The sequence below is a fragment of the Myotis myotis genome, unplaced genomic scaffold (assembly GCF_014108235.1).
Source record: "Myotis myotis isolate mMyoMyo1 unplaced genomic scaffold, mMyoMyo1.p scaffold_m19_p_18, whole genome shotgun sequence".
NCBI classification, from domain to species: Eukaryota; Metazoa; Chordata; class Mammalia; order Chiroptera; family Vespertilionidae; genus Myotis; species Myotis myotis.
In genome coordinates this window covers 31,552,654-31,573,838 of record NW_023416322.1, presented here as the reverse complement: position 1 = coordinate 31,573,838, position 21,185 = coordinate 31,552,654, and the positions used below count along the sequence as shown (strand labels likewise).

At 48.0% G+C, this 21,185-nt stretch overlaps 2 protein-coding genes across 2 annotated transcripts; both read right to left on the bottom strand.

The window, feature by feature from the left end:
* Nucleotides 1–671: 671 nt before the first annotated feature.
* Nucleotides 672–2,513, bottom strand: PRR9 (proline rich 9). Its single transcript, XM_036343567.1, has 2 exons — nt 2,275–2,513; nt 672–1,842 (listed from the first exon to the last, which is right to left on the bottom strand). The coding sequence occupies exon 2, from the start codon at nt 1,820–1,822 to the stop codon at nt 1,472–1,474; it is 351 nt and encodes a 116-aa protein (XP_036199460.1). The 5' UTR covers nt 1,823–1,842; nt 2,275–2,513; the 3' UTR covers nt 672–1,471.
* Nucleotides 2,514–11,593: 9,080 nt separating this feature from the next.
* On the bottom strand, nt 11,594–13,780 carry LELP1 (late cornified envelope like proline rich 1). Its single transcript, XM_036344626.1, has one exon. It carries the CDS (start codon nt 13,661–13,663, stop codon nt 13,229–13,231), a length of 435 nt encoding a protein of 144 aa, XP_036200519.1. The 5' UTR covers nt 13,664–13,780; the 3' UTR covers nt 11,594–13,228.
* Nucleotides 13,781–21,185: the final 7,405 nt, after the last annotated feature.

Here is a 21,185-nt window from a genome sequence, read left to right as displayed (position 1 = left end):
CAGGAGGCTGGCCCTTGACATAAACCTTTGGGGCCAGGGCACAGTGGAGGAAGTTAGCATTGGTCCTTTCCTGTGAGTCTTGCCCCTCCTCTGTGCTTTCACACAACCCCAGGGCCCCCAGCCTGGTGGGCAACAGGGTGGAGGGTGGGGAACCAGGCTGCCTGGCTTTCCTAAAATCTGGTCAGATGGCCAGGCAGACAATTTTGGTCCCCAGTCTACGTTCATCTCAGAGGTACACTTAGTCCTTACTTCTGACAGGGATGCTATGTTTGGAGGTGTCACGGATTGACTGGGGACCTGTTCTCCTATACAACTCCCCACTCACCCCATTTTGGCCCTTTTCTCTTGAAAATAAAGACCAGAGGAGAGGTAGGCTGTATTGGAAAGACTCCTAGACCTGAATTTGGGAGTGTGAGCAGGTCCCAGACCCTGCTGGATTTTCTCAAGTGTAAATTGTGTGCATGAGTGAGCTTATGAAGGTTGTAGGTGGGGGTGAGTGGTCCAGGTGCCCCTAAAGGAGGCCTCTTTCAGCCTTGCTGTGAGGTCTGTTTTTTATTCCTACTCCAGATTCTCAAAAGAAGAAGGAGGAGGAGGAGGAGAACATATCATCACAAGGACAGCAGGAATGTGGAATTTGTGTGGTGGGGAGGAAAGAGCAAAGAGCACACAGGTCAGATATCAGCATAGGGTCAGCTTTATTCTGTATTTTACCTTCACCAGGGAGAAGAAGGCAAAGTAGCTGGAGAGCAGACCAGCCTGCATCACACAGACACATATCACGTCAGTAAAGAATGTACATGGTGGAAATCAAGGGCCCAAAGCAGGCCAGCCATGAAGCACGAATGTTAACCAGGACTCCAAACGTCCCATCTCGCATTTCCTTATTGACTGTTTGAGTTCAACCATTAAATACATGTTCCATTTTTTTAAAAAAACACAACCAACATTCCAACATCCAATTATTTGCTGTTCTTTTTTAGAATAATGCAGTGAATAAATTACCCAGTTTTTGATTTTGAAATGCCACCAACCTCTTCTCCACACCCTGGATGGTGGTATTCAAGGACACAGTCCATCAAATTCAGTTTGTTTTGAGGCTCCAGTGAGAGGCTGATGCTCTAAAAGTGAATGCAGGCATCCTTGGCTCTTACACACTCAGGGCTGGGGGAACTTTTGCCCCAACAGAGCTGAAGTAGGCTTCTGTGGTCTCCCCTGACAGGCACACTATTCCTATATTTGAGCCCTTCTACTAAACTGCTGGGGAAAAAAAGACTTATTCACAGAGGTTGATGAAATACAGAGAGAACTGTCTTTAGAGACACAGACCAAGTCCTGGAATACTGAAAAAGCCAGGAGACGAGAACAGGTGCACACAGAGGTACCCACAGGAGAAGGTCACCATAGCGTAAGTTGGGATTGGGTCTTCATCTGTTGGCCATCTTCTTGACCCTCGACAGCATTATAAAAGCAGCTACTTTCCCTTGCCAGGGGGTAAGCACTTCTCCTGGATTTTTTGTGGGCAAACCTCCACACATTTTGCCTGAGATATCTCTTGGCATGGCTCCACACACTGAGGTGGGCATTGGTCTTGGCATGGAGGTAGGCATGGATCTTGGCATTGCTGTGGGCAGTTTTCTAGGTTTAACTCCTGGCACTGAGGAAGACACACCTCCTGAGCTTGCACTGCACACTTCTCTTGGCAGGTGTCCTGGCATGGGGGGAGGCACACCTCCTCAGCCTTTGCCTGGCACTGCTCTTGGGTCTTTTGAAGACATGGAGGAGGCACACATGGCTGCTTGCACTGCTGCTCATTAAAGGACATCTTGGGGCAATTTGCAGAACCTGAAACAAACACAGAATTTAAAATTATCTGTATTAACAGTACCAGGCTGGGACTGAGAAATGAAGGGTTGATAGAAGGAAACAGGAAATGATGTATTGTTAACCCCAAGAACTCATTTCCCTTTTATCCTTTTCTATCGCGACTTCAGCTCCCTTTGATGCCCATCTCCTAGGTAGGAATATTCTCATAGCTCTTGTCTGGATATCAATAGCCCAGTCCTACCCAAACTCCCAGCCTTTTTTCTCCTCTTCTATTAGACGAATCTTATTGAAAACCAGGTGCAAGAGACTAGATAAAATATACAGGATGGTTTGAGAGGCCCAAGAAATGGTCAACCATTTCAAAAATCAGTAGAAAATACACGACAGCAAGAGAACAGCCTCCCAGAGACAGAGCAGCTAGAGAGAGAGGGCACAGATGCCCCCACTTACCTGATCTTCAACAAGACTCAACAAAGAATGTGAACTACAGAGTCCGGCCAGATAGGGACTTTTATATAGTGCTTGGTCCAGCCTTCCACGGGCATGACTGGCCACGTGGGCTGAGGTCCTAATTGTGCAGTCACCATAACGAGCTTCCTCTGAAACTGCCCATAGTTTGAGTCACTGCTTGGGATGCCGGTTAATCAGCCTCCATTTTGGCCTCTGGGTCCTGAGCAGACCTCAGCAGGGAGGGGCTCCTCTCAGATCTTTCATTAGAAGCAGCAGCAAAAGAATGTTCATAAAACGTTATCTCGGTCAGCCCAAACTGGTTCAGGATGTGGTGAGAGATAAGATCCACCTTGCTCATCTTGTCTTCACCTGTGGGAAGACTTTATGCCTAAGGCCTGGGGTCTGTCTGGGTCAAGGGCACGTATGGTCTCTTTCAGAATGAATGTGTCTTCACTGAGCCTGGAAAGTCACACTTTCAGACCCAAGGAAGGCAGATTGTCCCAGGGCCCCAAGCTTACAAAGGACCCACAGCCTCCTAGAGCAGTGGTCGGCAAACTGCGGCTCGCGAGCCACATGCAGCTCTTTGGCCCCTTGAGTGTGGCTCTTCCACCAAATACCACGTGCGGGCACGCACGTACAGTCCGATTGCAACTTCGTGGCCCATGCGCAGAAGTCAGTTTTCGGAAAGGAGATAGACGAAACAAGTATACAAGACGAGTGTGGATGGGAGAGCTGGAAGGGGTCGACCTCAGCGAACGTACCTCAATCAGATTGAGGACGTTTTTAGCAAAGGCCAGCTTAGGAGTACCCTGATTAAGTTAATAACAATGTACCTACCTATATAGTTTAAGTTTAAAAAATTTGGCTCTCAAGCATTATGCTAAGTGAAATAAGCCAGTCAATGAAGGAAAAATACCACATGATCTCACTCATTCATGGATAATAGAGACCATTATAAACTTTTGAACAATAATAGATACAGAGGCAGAGCTGCCTCAAACAGATTGTCAAACTGCAGCAGGAAGGCCGGGGAGGGTTGCGGGGCAGGAGGTAGGGGGGTAAGAGATCAACTAAAGGACTTGTATGCATGCATAGAAGCATAACCAGTGGACATAAGACATTGGGGGATAGGGGAGGCTAGGGGACTGTCCAGGGCGGGGGGATAAAATGGACACATATGTAATACCCTTTGTAATACTTTAAGCAATAAAAAAAAAAGAAAAAGAAAAAAAAATTTGGCTCTCAAAAAAAATTTCAATCGTTGTACTGTTGATATTTGGCTCTGTTGACTAATGAGTTTGCCGACCACTGTCCTAGAGAGAATGATTTTCTTGCACAGAGGTCTTGAGGAAAATTGGAGTCATTTGTTGCTCTTGGGTGTGAAGTAAGGTGGAGGAGAAGGGAGAGGAGGGAAAAGGCAGGTAATCTTCATCTTCTCAACCTTGATTTATGACATTTCTAAAACTGGCATTACCGAGGTTTCATAGTGACCAAGAAAACAGGATAGAACAAGGTTGGTCTGCCTCCTTGCCTTCTGGAAAACCTTTGCTTAGACTACAATAAAAGCCAGGAGGATGAAAGGAAAAGTTTCAAAGCAAACACACCCAGTTTTCCCTACTGAGAAGTTTCTGTTTGAGCTGTCACTTCTATCTCGTGTGCCCTCCCTCTCTGTGTCTGTTGAAATCCAAAGTATTTGTTGAAGTCTACAACCTTCCAAGAGCTTTTCCTGGTTACTCTAAGCCAGAAATGAGTTCACCCCTTTCTGAACTTCCATAGTATCTATTATCTCTGCTATTTATATAACATTTACTATTGTTATTAGGAATTCCAGTTACTTATGTACAGAATCTTATCACTATCCTGGGTTGTAGGCTCCAGAAGGGTAGGGGCTGTGCCATAGATATAGAACATAGAAGACAAATGATTATTGATGGAGTAACTGCATTGATTAAGGAATAAAAAAGGTGGATGTAGGAGACAACTGGGAGTAGAGGAAGATCCCATGTAATACAAAATGGGAAAGGATTCAGTATGAAATAAATCTTTAGACCATAAGTGGTGGCCTTGAGCTTGTTTGCTATAGTTGACTAAATTCTAGGGACTTTAAAGATGATGATGGTCCCCATAACTTGAAGAAGTCTGTTTAGATCATTTCTTAAGAGAGATAATTGGCTAAAATCAGAAATTGCTTCAAAGGCTTATACAGTTTTTGGATGCTTGGTCCTTAAAAAGTTTTAAAAAGGTGAGTTGAGGAAGACCAGGTAAACTTTTGGCTGATAGTCTCAATATGAGCCCTTTGTGTCTTGGTAAGAATCAGATGCCTGTGTGGAGAGGGGCTGACCTAGAGGAGTCATGCTGGTGTTACTGTGAGGGACTTGATTTTCTGGAGGCTGGGGCAGGAGTGGGGCTACATGCGATGAAAGACAAATTTGGAAGACTCATAGGTGAATCTGAAGAGACAAGGGCATTTGGGGAATCTGGGAATGGGTGTAGAAGAGGGGACTCTCCTCCCCTCCTTTTTTTTTTTTTTTTATCTCTTTCCTCTTCAATTATTCCATTTTTTTTCTGTGGAATGTTGTCTATGAGACAAAGCAATTCTCCAGAGATTAAGGAGGCAAGAAATTCTCCAACACTAGGTTTATTCATTTATTATTTCAATCATTCATAGCCCTGCTTTCAAGGGGTTGAGAGTCTCATTGAGAAGATAGACAGAGGTAAGCCCTGTCTAGGCCTCCATTTTGAGTTCTGCTCAGGACCCAGAGGCCAAAATGGAGGTCCTAGACAAAGATCCTTTTATTAGTCTTGGGTGGAAGGTTTTTATAATCTCCTGGGGGACATGTCTGTGCTGTGTTTTACTGGACAGTGGGAATTACCCAGGCCAAGAGGGTGGGCAAGGGTATTTCACCCTCCTTGCCTGGGTTGAGAGGAGAGCCTGAGGCTGATTCAGGAAAGGGGTGCACGAGCGATTAGAGAAGGAGATTGATTGAGATCTTTAGGTTTCTGATGAGATGCATGAGATGATCTTGCTCATGCCACATGCATTTCTGTGTCTTTGGTTGAGCCTAAGAAGAAGGAGACCAAATAAGGATGTGCAGAACACTGGCGACACCAGGTCATGCTCTCATGGAGGGAGTGAACACAGTCCAGAAGAGCCCAGAGTTCAGCTGTTCTCAGAGGACTCTGCCTGACATTGAGATGATTACATTGAAGTGGGCCCATGTAAAATCAAAGATCCTTCAACACGGAAAAGGAGACAAAAGAGTCAGGCCAAGGTCAGAGTGAAGCCTTCATAGGCCATTGATGGTTTTGAAGAGGGAAGGACACCCCAAGCCAGAAATGTGGACAATCTCTAGAAGCTGCAAAAGGCAAGGAAACAGAGTGTTCCCCAGAGCCTCCAGAAGGAAATACAGCTTTGTTGGCATTTTGATTTTAGCCCAGAGAGATCTATGTCAGACGTCTGACTTCCAGAACTATAAGACAATAAATTTCTATTGCTTTAAGTCATTAAAGTTGTGGTAACTTGTTAGAGCAGCAGCAGAAAATTAATACACCTTCCCAATGTCTGAAGCTCTTGGGAACTCCGGAGGAGGGAAGTGTCAGATGAAGTAAAATTTCAGGTTAGTGCTCCTTCATTTAAGTATATACTTGCTTATCGTGTCATCCCCTCGGCCAAAGACTAGCTTTCGGTAATGCATGGAAAAGGAGCTGGACTCAGGATCCCACTGACCTATTGCATGTAGAGCATGTGTAATATTGGGTAAGTTACTTAGTCTCTCATAGCTTCAAATTCCCCTTGTTGAGAAGGAGTAACACAGTTTCACAGATTTATTGTGAGGAATAAATTAGAGAACATAGGCACCAACACTTTGGGCCATCAAGGTGCTCACAGGACGCAGTACAATCTGAACCTGTTCAGGACTCACCTTCTTCATGAGGCATCCCTGATTTCCCCCAGTTCTGCTGGTTCCAGTTTCTTCACTCTGTCCCCCCAGCACTCATTCTCCAACTTAAACTTTTTTATTCACTGTGATGCAGTAGACAATATACTAAAGATGTGCACGCTCAGGTAAGTCCCTGATCCTCTCTGGCCTTACTTTTATCATCTTTAAAATAGGAAAGACTAGGAATAGTTAGACTAGCAATCAGCCAGATCCATTCCAGCTTTGACATTCTGTGATACTATAAAGGTGATCACGAATGATGAGCTGGGGTATCTCTATGACTTTGTAAATGTATAGATGCTTGTGTAGGGATGTCTTCCTCCTTGATTGTTACAATCCACCCACAAGAAGACCCAGTCTTCTGTCTTCTGTGTGTGGCAGTGGCCCAGCCAGTTGGCTGAATGACTTTAGGTGACCTAATTTTTCCTAGGTGCAGAGTGGGAGTGTTTGGGGTCTGAGCCCTTGAAAATCAAACCTAGTGGCCTAGTATCGGGACCTGTGACTTGGATAGCTGTGGGGAGTTTGTCCCACCCCACATCTTAAGATAAGGTGACTAAGTAGTTTCTCTAACCATCCATAGCCCTTCAGCAAGATTGGGGCTAATCTGATATAAAGTCACCTGAGAGTTAAGATTGTAGATTTCTGCAGCTGTCATTATGGGAGCCAGGGTGTAATTACACAGGGTCAGCAGAAGAGAGTCAGCTGTGTGCAGGACATCGCTGCTTTTTTTTTTTTTTCCATTCCCATCAAATAATTATCTCCTTTGTCCAGATCATAAAAGTTCCCAGACTCCTCTGATTCACTGGGCTGGCAATGTCTGCATATTATAGAGCCAGGGCTCCGATAAAGCTAAATGGTGCAGAATGTGGCTCATCCCGTTTCCTGGGGATCAGGTGCCTCCTGAGCTTGTGGGTTCCTGGGGGAGAGTCCACCACTCCTCTCACCTCCGTTCCTCCTGCATCACCCACAGAGAGAGTCTGAGTCAGGGTTTGTGGGAGGGGCTGTGGATCCCAGGACACTGGACCCAGAGGGGACTTGAGAGGACACCTGATTCTACCTCCTTGTTTTAGTCCAGCACGTGCTCATGCTTTAACAGGAGGCACAAAGTTATTAATTGGCTGCATTTTTTTTAGGTGAGTAGAGGTAGGTGCAAATGTGTTAAGGGCCTTGTTCAAGATCATGTGAGGTCTACAACCTTCCAAGAGCCTTAGTCTCTCACAGCTTCAATATCCTCTTATTGAGGAGTAACACTGTTTCACAGTTTTATTGTGAATAATAAATTAGAGAACATATGCATCAGCACTTCGGGCCATCAAGGCATTCACAGGAAGGTACCCAAGGTGAGTTCTCAAATCGGTGAACTGGTGTCTAGACTAGGCAATGGTCTATTTGAAAACATTTGGGAGCTTCTTTATAAACTTCAAGGAGGTGACAAAGATGCAGACTAGTCAATGGATCCTAATAGTTTTGGGATGATAAGAAAATATACATATGTACACACCTTTACCTTTGGGAGGGGGGTCATGACCCCCATGCTAAAGACCACCGACAAAGCATGGGGCCAAATGATGTTCCCAAATTATTTAGATCTGATGTTGGTCTTTAATCCTATTCCCTTTTGCATTGGGTGCTAGTTCATCTTGGCCTTAATCAAAGTTAGAAATCCTAGACACAGTTAGAAATCATGGCGGCTTTGGTTGAGTTGTTTCCCTCTCTGGAGTTTAGTTTCCTCACCTAGACACTAAGGTCTCTTAAATGCCACTTCTGGCTCTCATATTCATCGATGCGCAAGTCCCCTTGTCTCCTACTGTGATTGTGGTTTCCTGGGGGCCCAGCCTGGGAATGAGATTGAGGGGATGGCCTTCAGAGCCTGGCCAGTGTGGCTCAGTTGGTTGGAGCATCACCCTGTACACCAAAAGATCATAGGTTTGATTCCTAGTCAGGGAACACACCTAGGCTGTGGGTTTGGTCCCCAGTTGGGGCACATACAAAAAGCAACCAGTCAATGTTTTTCTTTCAAATTTATGTTTCTCTCTTTCTTTCTCCCTCCCCTCCCCTCCCCTCCCCTCCCTTCCCCTCTCCTCTCCTCTCCTCCCCCTCCCTCCCTCTTCCTCCCCCTCCCCTCCCCATCCCTCCCTCCCCTCCCTCCCTCCGTCCCCTCCCTCCTCCCTCTCTCCTCTCCCTCCCTCTCCCTCTCCTCTCCTCTCCTTCTCCTCTCCTCCCTCTCCCTCTCCCCCCCCTCTCCGCTCTCCTCTCTCTCTCCTCTCCTCTCCTCTCCTCTCCTCTCCTCTCCTCTCCCTCTCCTCTCCTCTCCTCCTCTCCTCTCCTCTCCTCTCCTCTCCTCTCCTCTCCTCTCCTCTCCTCTTCTCTCCTCTCCTCTCCTCTCCTCTCCTCTCCTCTCCTTTCCTCTCCTCTTTCCTCTTTTAAAATCAATAAACATGTCCTTGGATGAGGATTAAAAAAAACAAAACAAAAAACCAACATTCTTCTAAATTTGTATTATGTGTATAGCTTTGTTCTCTTACTTTGTTATATCTGGTTTATCTGAAATATATTAGATTTAAGAGAGAGAGAGAGAGAGAGAGAGAGAGAGAGAGAGAGAGAGAGAGAGAGACTCCAGGCTGCACTTCCCAGGTGAGGCCAGAGAAAGAACAGGAAGGATCTGCACCTTGTGGCCTAGGGGGAAAGTGACCAAGGTCAGGGATGCCTTTCTGTCAGCCCCCGGCCACCCATGTTCAGCCTGTTCATCCTCCCCCCACCTCCCAGTTCTGGGAATGACACCAAGTGGTGAGGGTAAGGAGCAAAGTGGAGAAGGCTCTTGGAAAAGTGCCTCCAAAGCCGCTGAGCATTCACTCATTTATTATTATTGAATGTCTGCTGTGCTAGGCAGGCTTTGTTACCAAAGAGCTTGCAGTCCAATGTAGCAGCTGTGTAGCTAGGTCTGGCCCTGTGGAAGCAGGACAGGAAAACAAGACAGGATTGGTCACTGGTTCCTTCCTGATAGCTCTCCAGTTGTCATTTGCATGTGGGGGTGGGGGATGCATGAAAATGACCTCTCCAGTTCCTGGTTTCCTGAGACATCTGTGTGGTTCTGGGCAGCCCTTTCATAGCACTGGCCCACCTCACAGCCAGTCGCCCAGCTGGCCTGGTTTGGGGGGACTTAGGAGTCCTTTTGCAATTCTCAAGAAAGCACAATGCAAGGGGTCTGTGGTGGAGTCTCCTCTCATCACCATCCTAATGACCCTCAGAACAGCTTTTCCATGAAAGGAGAGGGTTTGGTGCCGCCCATCACAATACCTGTGAGCCCTCAAGCCTGGCACTGCAGGTTCCCAGCTGCCACTCCTCAGGCCCTGCGTATGTACTTATACATCCCTCTTCCACTTGGGGCAGGGGCTGGACGGGACTGCCGCTGGGGCTGGGAGTAATTATGGCATTCTGCAGGGAGGTGGCACACTCATCACGTTCTAGCCATCTTCCCCAGAATTGCCTTTGATCCAGCTTTTGCTGGGAAAGTAGCCATTAAGAGATGTGTATCTGTGGTTTCATTTACATGGGAGAAAAGAAAATACATTGGCAAATGGATGGTTTCATGTTCTCAGGGCTGGCTGCCACCCAGTCTGTGTCAGGAGTCCTCAGAGTGACCTGGGAGGGCACCAGCCCCTGCCTGACACTGCCATGGAGCCACTGGGAGGCCTGGGAGTGAGTGAGCTCCCACATCTCCAAGGAAGGTACCCAAGGTGAGGGCATCTTCTACATGTTGTGTTCAGGTGTGAGAAGACATTCTTCCTCCTTACCCCACCCTTTTTTTTGTTCTTTGAGCAAATGAAAGGACTTTGGGGGTTTCTCAAGTCTACATAATTATATTATTTTTTTGCTTTTACAAAATAACCTATTAATGGAAAGCCAGAGACCAGTGAAAAAATAAACATATTCCACTAGTTACCCATAATTCCGTTGTCCTAAAATAACTAGAATGTTGACAATTTTTTTCTATTATTATTATTGTTATTTATAGAAGTATTTGGTTAAACATAGTTGCTTTACACTATACATTTTAGTGATCATGTAATATTCTATCAAGTAATAGTCCAAATTTAATCAGATCCCTGTTAGATATTTAAATTTTTCTGTCACACTGATAATCAGCTTTATATAACCTCTCCCCACCATTCGGAACTTGATTTCTTTACATAGATTTCAAGACATGGAACAATTGGGCCGAAAAGTTGAATCATTTTATCCTTTTCATTCTTATTCCCATGTTCCTCAAATTCTTTCCTAAAAGGATTTTTTGTCTATTTGCACTCTCACCAATACTCTTTAGCACTAGACTGTGGGCTTTGTTATTTAAAAGTGATCTTTAAATAGATGGAGGACATCACATTGTTCTATGTCTTTCCTTTCTCTCTTCCTTCTTTTATATTTTAAAAATATGTTTTTATTGATTTTAGAGAGAGAGGAAAGGAGAGGGAGAGAGAAACATCGATTGGCTGCCTCCTGCACGCCCCCTACTGGGGATGTAGTCTGCAACCTGGGCATGTACCTTGACTGGGAATCAAACCAGAGACCTCTATGTGAGCATGTGAGGACGCTCAACCAACTGAGCCACAGCGCCCAGGGCTCTCCCTCCTCCTTTTTGAGAGATGATGAGGGTAGAAGAATTTTCAACCTGTCATCAACAGTTGACCACAGGCCCCCTAATGCCCTAAACTAGGCTCCCGAGGTTCCCCCGGTCCAGGAGGCACTCTCTGCATGCCCTGGTGTGTGGGTGCCAGGCTCCCATTCTTGCCAGGAGACCAAGACCCCAAGGCCTCCTTCTGTCTGAGAAAGTAACTAGCTGTTTTCACATCTGGAAAATGAGGGGGTTACCCTAAAGGCCTTGCCAGCTCATTTGTCCTGAAAGTCTGCTTCTGCAATGACCTTGGTCTGGTGGGGATTGCAGGCGTCTTTTCTTGGGCCCAGTTTGGACTTTGTACTCTCTGCACCCTTTGTTGTCCTGAACTACCTTCGACTCAGAAGGAAGGAAAGCTGTTTATGTGCCACCACTCCACAGGGAGCCAGCCCACATTTGGCCTCCCATTACCTTTTTTTTTTTTGGGGGGGGGGAGACTTTATGGAGTATCTTTTATTTCATTTTCCATTCCAGGAGTTACTCTTATAGAGTGCAAGTTCTCCCTGGGGGGTAATTCCAGCCTGACAGTATGGAATATGTTTCCCTTCTTTTTTTTTTTTTTTTAAATTCTTTATTAGTTAAGATATTACAAATGTGTCCTCATCCCCCCCATTAACCCCCAACTTCCCCCCCACCGCACACTCATGCTCCCATCCCCCTGTTGTCCATGTCCATTGGCTTGGCTTATATGCGTGCATACAAGTCCTTCGGTTGATCTCTTCCCCTTAACCGTGACAGCAGAGAATGCTAACCCTCCTCCCACTTGAGTGTTGTGGACTGTGATGGTGGCAAAGCTCTTTGCCGCATGGTCAGAGGGTGGCTCAGGCCCTCCTAGCAATCACTTTTTTTCCTGGAAATAACACGAGCTCCTCATGCCCAATCCATCAACGCGCTGGGTCTGCACTGGGCCAAGGACCTTCCCACACGAGGGGCCCTGGGGCGAGGCGGGGGAGGGGAGACCCACCCTGAAAAGGAGTGGAGACTGATGGAGAGAGATGAGGGAGACTGAAAGGGTGGCAGTGAGTCCAAGCTCCTGAAGTCCTGGCACCTACAGTTCTGTCTTTAATTCTATGCCTCCCCACACCATCCCAATATCCTTTCCAGGGACTTGAAATGAGACATTCCCTTTTGTGAATTAAGCTGTTTGATGTGCACTCTCTTTAGCTACCTGTAAGTAATCCCCACTGACATATCCGCTGAGAATGTTTTTCCTGTTCATTTCTAATAGTGGTCCTCCCAGATGTATTCTTTTCTATTCTTTTGTGCTTAAGTTTTTCTTTTGAAATTTTATAGATGCACAGAAGGCTGCAAAAATGGACATCCCACTTTACCATTCACTGAACTCTTGTCAATGGCAATCTGTTACATAATTGTAGTTCAGGGTCAAAGCCAGCCAACTGACATTAATGTCATCTACAACGCCTGTTTTGTTTTTTTAAAAGAAGACCTAGCCATGCTCACAGGTGTAAGTTAGAACCTAACTATTGCAACAGAGCTTGCAGGCAGGTGAAGAGCAGCACAGGGCAATTAAGTCCAGCGGTGCAATTAAGTTCAGGTGCAATGTGTCACACCTGGGCAGGTGCACTGTGCTCCCCTAACTAAGCACTTGCTATATCCCAGTAAAGCAGGCACTTGGCCTTTAACTCCTTAAGCCACACAGCAATCCTGTATCACTAGCACTATTAGCATCATCATTACTTGTACAGAGAGGAGGAAACTAAGGCTCAGAGAAATTAAGCAACTTGCTTACGGTCACAAAGTAGTGAGAGAGCAGAGCTGGGCTTTAAATCCACGCAGCCTGGTTTTAGAGTGCTACGTCCAAGCGTCGGGCGATGGGTCTCAAAGCAACAGGTAGGATTCTTTTCCTGAGCCTTCCGGGACCTTTCCTAATATCCCTCTCCTCTTTCACCCTCATGCTGTCTTCCTCCCTCATGCCCACTTGGTCCCTGGAGTTAGCCACTTTAACAGCCATCTTTATGGCTCTCGGGCTGCGCTCTTACAGGGAGGTGTACCCTGGGTGCACCCTCAGAAGATGCCCTCTTTCTCTATGTAGCAGGCAAGGCCAGAGGAGACACTGTCTTCAAAGGTCATTGATCATAGAAGGCCGGGGTCTTGGCCTCACTCCTCAGGGATAGCTTCTTGGTGGTTTAGTGCTGGAAAACAACAGATAAATCGAAAACTGCCAAAAATACCCCACGAAAAACCAACACCCCAGGAGAAGCAAGTCTTGCACAGCAGAGGGACACGTTTACTTGTCAGTTCATGGTTTCAGTTCTCAGCCCCAAGGCGGTGAGCACGTGGAGATGACGGCGGTATGGGGCTGGGTGACGCCCTTGGTGCCTCACTCCGGGGGAGGGCACTGGGGTGGGCAAGGCGGGCATTTAGGAGGACAGGGCTTAGAACACGGCTTGGGAGGGCATGGCGGTGGGCATGGGCATGGCTTGGGACACGGCGGGGGGCATGGCTTGGGACATGGCGGGGGGCATGGGGGGCACTTGGGCGGTGGTGGGCACTTTTCCCGGGGGCACTTTTCAGAGCACCGTTGCAGCAGCTTCTTTAAACAGCTGGGCTGGCACTTGGTCTCAATCTTTGGTTCACATTTTGGGTCACAGTTCTTGGGCTCATTCTTCGGATCACTCGGCTTATTTTTATCATCACTCGACATTCTTTCTTGATTTTCCGGGCCCTGCAAGGAAGTATGTGACAGACTGTATGTGGGAGGCCACGCTGCAAAGTGAGAGGGGACCAGTCCAGCCTTCCCATACCTCCTGCCCATCCTGTTCCTAAGGAAGCTTTCCCAGATGTGTTCAGGCTCTAGACCAGTGATGGCGAACCTTTTGAGCTCGGTGTGTCAGCATTTTGAAAAACCCTCACTTAACTCTGGTGCCGTGTCACATATAGAAATTTTTTGATCTTTGCAACCATAGTAAAACAAAGACTTATATTTTTGTTATTTGTTTTATATGTTTCAATGCCATTTAACAAAGAAAAATCAACCCAAAAAATGAGTTCGCGTGTCACCTCTGACACGCGTGTCATAGGTTCGCCATCACTGCTCTAGACCAAACTCTCACTTAAGGGCTGTCCTCTTGTTGTTTTGGTGGGTTGTTGACCACGTTTCTCGATCTCTCCATTCTTTGCTTTCATTTCACTTTTGTCCCCATTTCACAGCCCCTAGTAGGAGTTCTTAACATAGGGTCCTGGGAACCCCCTGCCCCCAAATCATAAGAACTGTGTTTAACCATGTATTTATCAATATACTCAGTATCTCCTGTAATGTCATGCATTTTAAAACATTAATTTAAGATCAATTAATATAAAAACATCCCAAAGAGTCTGTAAGTTTGATCAGACTGCTAAGAGGCTCCTGTAAGTCCACTCCCCATCCCTCTGGAGGTGGAATGAGTGTGTATATTAGTTAGTGGGCTTCTGGACCCAGGACACTTCTTTCAATCCTGGGTCCAGCTTAAGTCCTCCAAACCTTGAGAATTGATTTTTTCACTCAAGTGCTGGCACGGGAAGATGGCTACATCCCTACCATGGCTGGACCACTCTAGAAACCCCTCCTACAGTGATTTGGGTAAGAGAGGAAATCAAGAGAGGATGTGATGAACTGGAGAATTCTAATTTCTCTGAAAACATAAATGTTAGGACCACAAAACACAATGGTGAGGAGGGATTCCTTTTCCCTTTCTTAAGTTTTGCCTTGAGCTGGGTCTTCCTCCACGGACACGTTGACTTCTAGATAAAACAGGGGTTTTTAGTTTCTGAAAAGACTTTCAAGTTGGATTTAATTGGCACCCTTTGATTTAACAATATAAAAGTACCACTTTATCTAATTTAGTCTTCAAATCAGTATTGCTCTCCGGAGATAAAGATCATGAAATTGAACTCCAAATATTGTTAAGAATCTCTCTCTCAAATGATGTGTCTTCCTGTACTTGCTACTGAAAGTGAGAGGAAACTTGCACCTGGGTATGGCCACTATCTCAACCTTTTTTACTGCCTGGGATGCTGTCGGTCACTCCCAGGAAAGGAGATAAAAACGAGGGGGGCATTTCCAGTTGTACATGCAACTCACCCCTTTGTGTTGGTACTGAACTTGACAAGTAGTCGAGTGAGGTAGATGGTATGGCTGTGCTTGGGAAGGTGGCTTTTCCCTCTGGTTCCTCTGCTCAGCAATGAGGAAGCCGGGGGAGGGGAGGGGAGTCCCACTTGTGACCTCAGCACTGCATCATCAAGTAGTGATTGTTGTGTGACTACTGAGCCTCCAACTCACCTCAAGCCCTTGAACAGGAGGACGGACTGTGATTAATCACTCCTTTTGTTGTCCTGTCCTCTCCCTGGGTTCTTCAAAATTTGTGCCGGTGAAATCAGGGTATGGTGAAGACCACTGAACTCTAAGGACAGGGAGGCTCATTGTTGCTGGCAACAGAAAAGCTCCGTTTATACGTGGTGTCTTTTTGCTCCCCCAGCCTCCCCAATTTTAACTCCTTTGTACTTGCCCCTTCTCCCCCTTTCTAGGACAGCCTCCCTGGCTTGACCACAGCCATTTTGACTTCCCTTTCCTCTCTATTTTTTTTTAAATATGAGATTCTGAAGCCTCTTTTTGCTACCCTATATGCCTGGCTCAAGTCCAAGGATTATTCTCTCTCTCTCTCAAATTCTCACCCAAGGATATGTTTTATAAAACTGATTTTTTTTTTTTTTTTGAGAGAGAGAGAGAGAGAGAGAGAGGCATTGATGTGAGAGAAAACATTGATGAGTTGCCTCCTGGACGCCCCCCCCCCCCCCACCAGGATTGAACCCACAACCTTTGGTGCTCCAACCAACTGATGACACTTCAACCAACTGAGCCACCTGGCCTGGGATTAGCTCTTTAAAAAACAAAATTTTAAACTATGTTTTTATTGATTTTAGAGAGAGGGGGGGAAGAGAGAGATTAAAAACATCAATGATGAGAATCATCGATTAGTTGCTGCACACCCCCTACTGGAGACAGAGCTGGAAACCCGGGCATGTGCCCAGACTGGGAATTGAATTGGTGACCTCTTGGTTTATGAGTCGATGCTCAATCAATGAAGCCACACTGGCCAGGCTGGGCTTAGCTCTTTTTCTCAATGTCTCTGGCTATAATGCACTGTTCATTGGGCTCTGTGGGTTTTTTTCCCAATCAGGGAGTGGACATCCCTTGATACACATGGCAAATAAACACTACCTACAGGAGTTGAGTTTGATGGTCCTGACCAGTCCAGACCTACTGGGTTAACTCCAGATCCTTAGAGTAGAAAGGTTTGCCTCTGAGAAAATTCCTCCCGTGCCTTCCAAAGGCTTGGTCAGTGGGTCTTTGTGGTTGGATTAGGGGTGTGTCTGGGGTGAAATAGGAGATGAGTGTGGGAAAGCCAAGTGGGGCTCAGACACATGCAGCCTGGAACTAGGCTGCAGGAAGTTCATCTTGGCCGTCATTCTTGTTGAGTAGGCAAGACTCACAGGATGAAGTGAGAACACAACTCTCTTCCTTCCCTGGATGCTTCTTAACACTCCCTCTGTGGAGTCGGCTCTTCCCTTCCCCCTGGGATGAGGTCTGTGGCAGATGCCATCGACTTCTAGGGTAAAGCTTGGACAATAACAAGTTCTCTGGTTCCTTCTGTTTATATAAACCATCTTATTCCAGTAATCGTAAGGCCTGTTTCCATGAACACTGGATTTCCTTCTCTTTCCCACCGGGGACAGAAAAAGCATCCTCTCTACCCGGTGTTTCTCTTCCTCTTTCTTCACTCACCCAGGTGCCTCCGGTTCCAGGATGGGAGCTGCAGAGGGAGGAGATAGAAGGGGCAGGAAGGTTCTTACCTAACTGATGCCGTTCTGATCTGCTGATATCCAGCATGAGGGAAACTCGAAGGTGTTCTTCAGGGGACCCCCGTCCCCTGGCTGAGGTTTTGATCACAGTTCCTCAATATCAGCAAACATCTCCTTGGCTGGCTGCCCAGAGCTCCTGCAGCTCCTAGGCATTTGGCAGATCTCCCAGCTCTCACTGCTGATTACCTCACCGCCAGGTGGCCCTCTAGGATGGGACTTGGCATAGCCCCGAGGGCCAGCTCTGCCTCTCCTGTGGGCCGCATCTGGTCCATGGGAAACGCTTACAACCAGTTGAGCTTTCCAAAGTATATTTTTTTTCATAAAATGGGAAGAGCCAGAGAACTCTGTTTTCTTTTTTTTTCTTCATTTTTTTAAGATACAATTTAATTTCACTTGAATTTCACAAAAGAAAGAGAAGTTGATGGAATTGCTGAATTCATATAAATATTCCCTATAGATAAGAGACACTTCCTCTAACATATTCCTTCAAGATTAAAAAAAGTAAAGAAAAAGATACTGTGAGAACATTAAAGGTTGAAGTCATTATGATTTTTTCCAAGGACATATTTTCTTTTTTGTGTGTACAGACTGACTTCTTGCTGTGAAAGATGAGTTCGTTGGCCCAGCCACATGGGCATGAACACGCAGTTCTGAAAATACAGAAGCCCTTCTGTACCAGTTAGTACTTGTCAGTCACTGAACTGTCCCCAGGGCTCTCCCACTCTCCTGGCTGCCCCATCCCACCACCAGGACCAACCCCCAACCCCCATCTCCCCAGAATCCAGAGCTACAGGGGGAAGGGGACTCTGGTCCCATCTCCCAGTGCCTTCAACACCCACCACTTTGCCCCAAGCAGCGTAGTTTCCATCTGTTTTACATAATGACCATCAGGTAAGGCTTTGTGTGCAGAAAGTACTCAGTGTGAAAACCCTTTGAAGTGCCCTGCTAAGGGTCATCCCTCAGGCCCTTGCAAGTTTGCACATTCCCAGATTTCCAAGAATGGAGGCCTTTCTCCCAAACACACTAGCTCCTTGTGAAGTCAAGTGCACATCTGCACCCTGGTGTCATTACCTTGCATCCAAATGGGCAGCAGACACAGGCCTGTGGGTGTAGAGAGGACCCCTGAGCCGGCTCCAAATGGGATGAGGCAGAAGGTGCTGGAGCCCAGGCTCAAGTGGAGGCGGCAGGAAGGGAGTGGGCTTTGCTCCGTGCCCAGCCCTGTGCCAGGTGCTCACGGTCCAGATCCTGTCCAATCCTAAGAGAGGTGTTTTTTTGTTCCCTTCCCTTCCCCCCTCCTCCCTTCCCCCCTCCTCCCTCCCTCCTTCCTCCTGGCTTTACTGAGCACCTGCCTGTGCCAGGTGCTGGGGTACAAAGGCAAGGCTAGCATCCCCAAGACCTCACCGCCCCGTGAAAGCATCATCAATAAAATGGCTGTGACCGCGGTGGGTGCAGGATGCAGGGGGAGCCCCAAGAAACTCAGGGAAGATTGTCCAGGGGAGTTAAAGCCAGCTGGGACCTGAAGGCTGAGGAAGGGCATTCCAGGTGGAGGGAACTGCATGCGCGAAGGCAGGGAGGCAGGAAAGAGCGGCCCTGGTCTGGGAACTGTGGGAGGGCGATGGAGCCCCAGTCCAGGAAATCTGCTGGGTGAGGTTGGGGTCCCAAAACCTACTCTCTGGACCCTCTGCCTCCTTGACCTCCTTTGCTCCGGGCTAGGAAGAGGCCCCGGGCCAGCTGCACAAATGGATGGCTTTGACATCGGAGAGAGGGAGTGAGCAAGGAGGGGCCCACTGGTGTGTGTTTTGTGATTGCTTCTCAGAAATCTGCCCCTCCTCCTCCTCTGACACCATGGCAACCTGGAGGCAGCTGGGGAAGCCACCTGTGAGCTGGGCTGAGTTGGGGGCAGGGCTCAGGTATTCCCAGAACCCGGAAAAGCCCCAAAAGGAGCCCTAGCCAGTTTTGCCCAATGGATAGAGCGACGGCCTGCGGACTAAAGGATCCCGGGTTCAATTCCGGTCAAGGGCACATGCCTGGGTTGCAGGCTCGGGGCTTGCAGGAGGCAGCCAATCAATGGTTCTCTCTCATCATTGATGTTTCTATCTCTCTCTCTCTGCCTCTTCCTTCCTCTCTGAAATCAATAAAAATAAAAAATAAAAATAAAATAAAAGCCCCCAAAAGAGAGGTCTATTTCCTGAGGCTGCACTTCCGGCTGTCCACGTGGCCCCGCCCCCGTTCACGTGCCCATTGCACAGGTGAAGCTACTGCGGCAGAGAGGGCGAGTGACTTCTTCCTTGGAGGGTGCACAGCAGTAAAAGGACGGAGCTGGAAATGAACCTCTGCCGCCCAGAGCTTCTGTCTCCTTGACCTGTGACCTCTGGGTAAGCGGCTTGCTCTGATGGGCTTCACCCTTCCCCTCACCCCCTCCTCCACCCCCAGCAGACAGTGTGCCTCCGGGCGGCTGCTCTCTTTGTCCCAAGGTCCCTCCCAGCTGGTAACCTTGGCGGAGTCCCGCTGCATTGGGGCGAGGGCCCTGCGTGGGGAACACCCCGCCTCCCCTCGCCATCTGTGGCTTAGATTACAAAGTGCCATGATTTCCCCGTCTGGTTTCCGCCGCCTGCCTCTCCTGGCAGATTTTGTTTTACTTCGAAATTAAATTGATTCGGGGTCTGCAAACCAGCAGGCTTCCTGCATTCGCTCTGAGCCATGGCTCTGCCTGGGGCCTCCTGGTCCAAGTTCCCGATGCCACCCCAGCTCCGTGGCAGCACCTCTCATCCCCTGGGCCCCCATTCAGCACAGGCACCCTCAGCGCTCCCCTGCAGCCCCAGGGACCCGCTGAGCCCGAGCCCGGCCGGTCACCAGTTCCCCAGGTCCTGCCTGCAGCCCCAGGTCCTCAAACCAGTCTGGGAGGGGCCGGGAGTGGACCCCCTTAGGCAGAGGGGTGCAGACACCAGGTGGGCACTGCGCCCCCACACCCGGCTTCCCCTCTCCCTGGAGGAAATGCCGAGAGCACCCAGTCTGAGCTGAGTCCAGCTCCTGGAGGGCTCAGCCTGCGCAGTGCGGCCACCAGAGGGGACCCGTCTGCAGGGTGGTGGGCAGAACAGGCCTCCCAGGGGAGCTGGGTGCCCACCTGGCCCCAAAGCCATCCTTCAGCCTCCCCCTTGCCCCTGCTCAAGGGGAACCAGGTGTGGTTTCCTCCCAGCTTCCTGCCTTGGGAGGCGGCAGAGGCTGTCGCCCTCTGCCGGCCAGTTCCTGTTACTGCAGGAAGAGTCACCCTGCCACCCAGCCCGTGCCCACAGGGAGCCAGCCCAGCACATCATTCCCATCCACAGCTCAGAACCAGGCCTCGGCGCTTCCCTCGGCTGGGATGGAGCAGAGCTGGATTGGGAGTCAGGACGGTCTCTGCAGCTGATGTGTGGTCCCCATTTTCACCCACCCAAGGTGCCTCAGGGTCATGGATCTTTGACCCTTGATCCCTTTTCCATGACCTTAGACCCGTGACCTTTTATTGGTGTCCTGATTCTTGACGTTTGATTCTTGACCTCTGATGTTTGACCCCTTACCTCTGACCAGTGACCCTACTCCTTGATGCTTGACCCTTGAACTTAACCCTTGAGAAGCCTAACAACCAAACAACTCTAACCCAAAACCTAACCCTAGACCCTGGACCCTAAAACCTTGACCCTAGTTCTTTGAACACTGACCCTTCACACCTGACACTTTCTTCATGATCTTTAACTCCCGACCTTTGACCTTTAATCTAACCCCGGACACTTTACCCTTCATCCTGTCCCTTGACAATTCTAATACCCCTAACACTCTTATAAACCCTAACCCAAAACCTAAAGACCCTGGACCTTAGAACCCAGACCCTACATACTTGAACAGTGACCCCTCACATTTGACCCTTGACCTCTGACCATTGACCTTTGACCCATGGGCCTTGACCTTTGACCCCAGTTGTCTGGACATTTCCCCTACCCCTTGACACTTGACCCTTCATGCGGACCCTTGAAAACCCTAATAATTTTACCTATGGCCCTTGACATTTGACCCTTGATGTCTGACCTTTGTCCCTACTCCTTGACTCTTGACTGTTCACCCAGAGCCTTAACAACCCTGTCAACCTTAACAACCCAAAACTGAAACCTAACCCTATACCGTGCACCGTGCACCCTGGAACCTAGACCATAGATCCTTGAGTACTGACCCTTCACATTTGATCCATTGACTCATGACCTTTAACTCATTGTACGCCATAAGCGTATGTAGACACAAGTGGTGGACCTTCCCCACATGCCAGCTGTGTCTATAAAAAAATGTTTTCCCTCAGTGGCAGCCCTGACCAACTTTAAAATCATTTTTTGGTGAGAATTTTCAGCTTAAAATATTCAAGAACACTAGAATTGTAATATATTTATTTGTATAATATTCATTGCAAATTG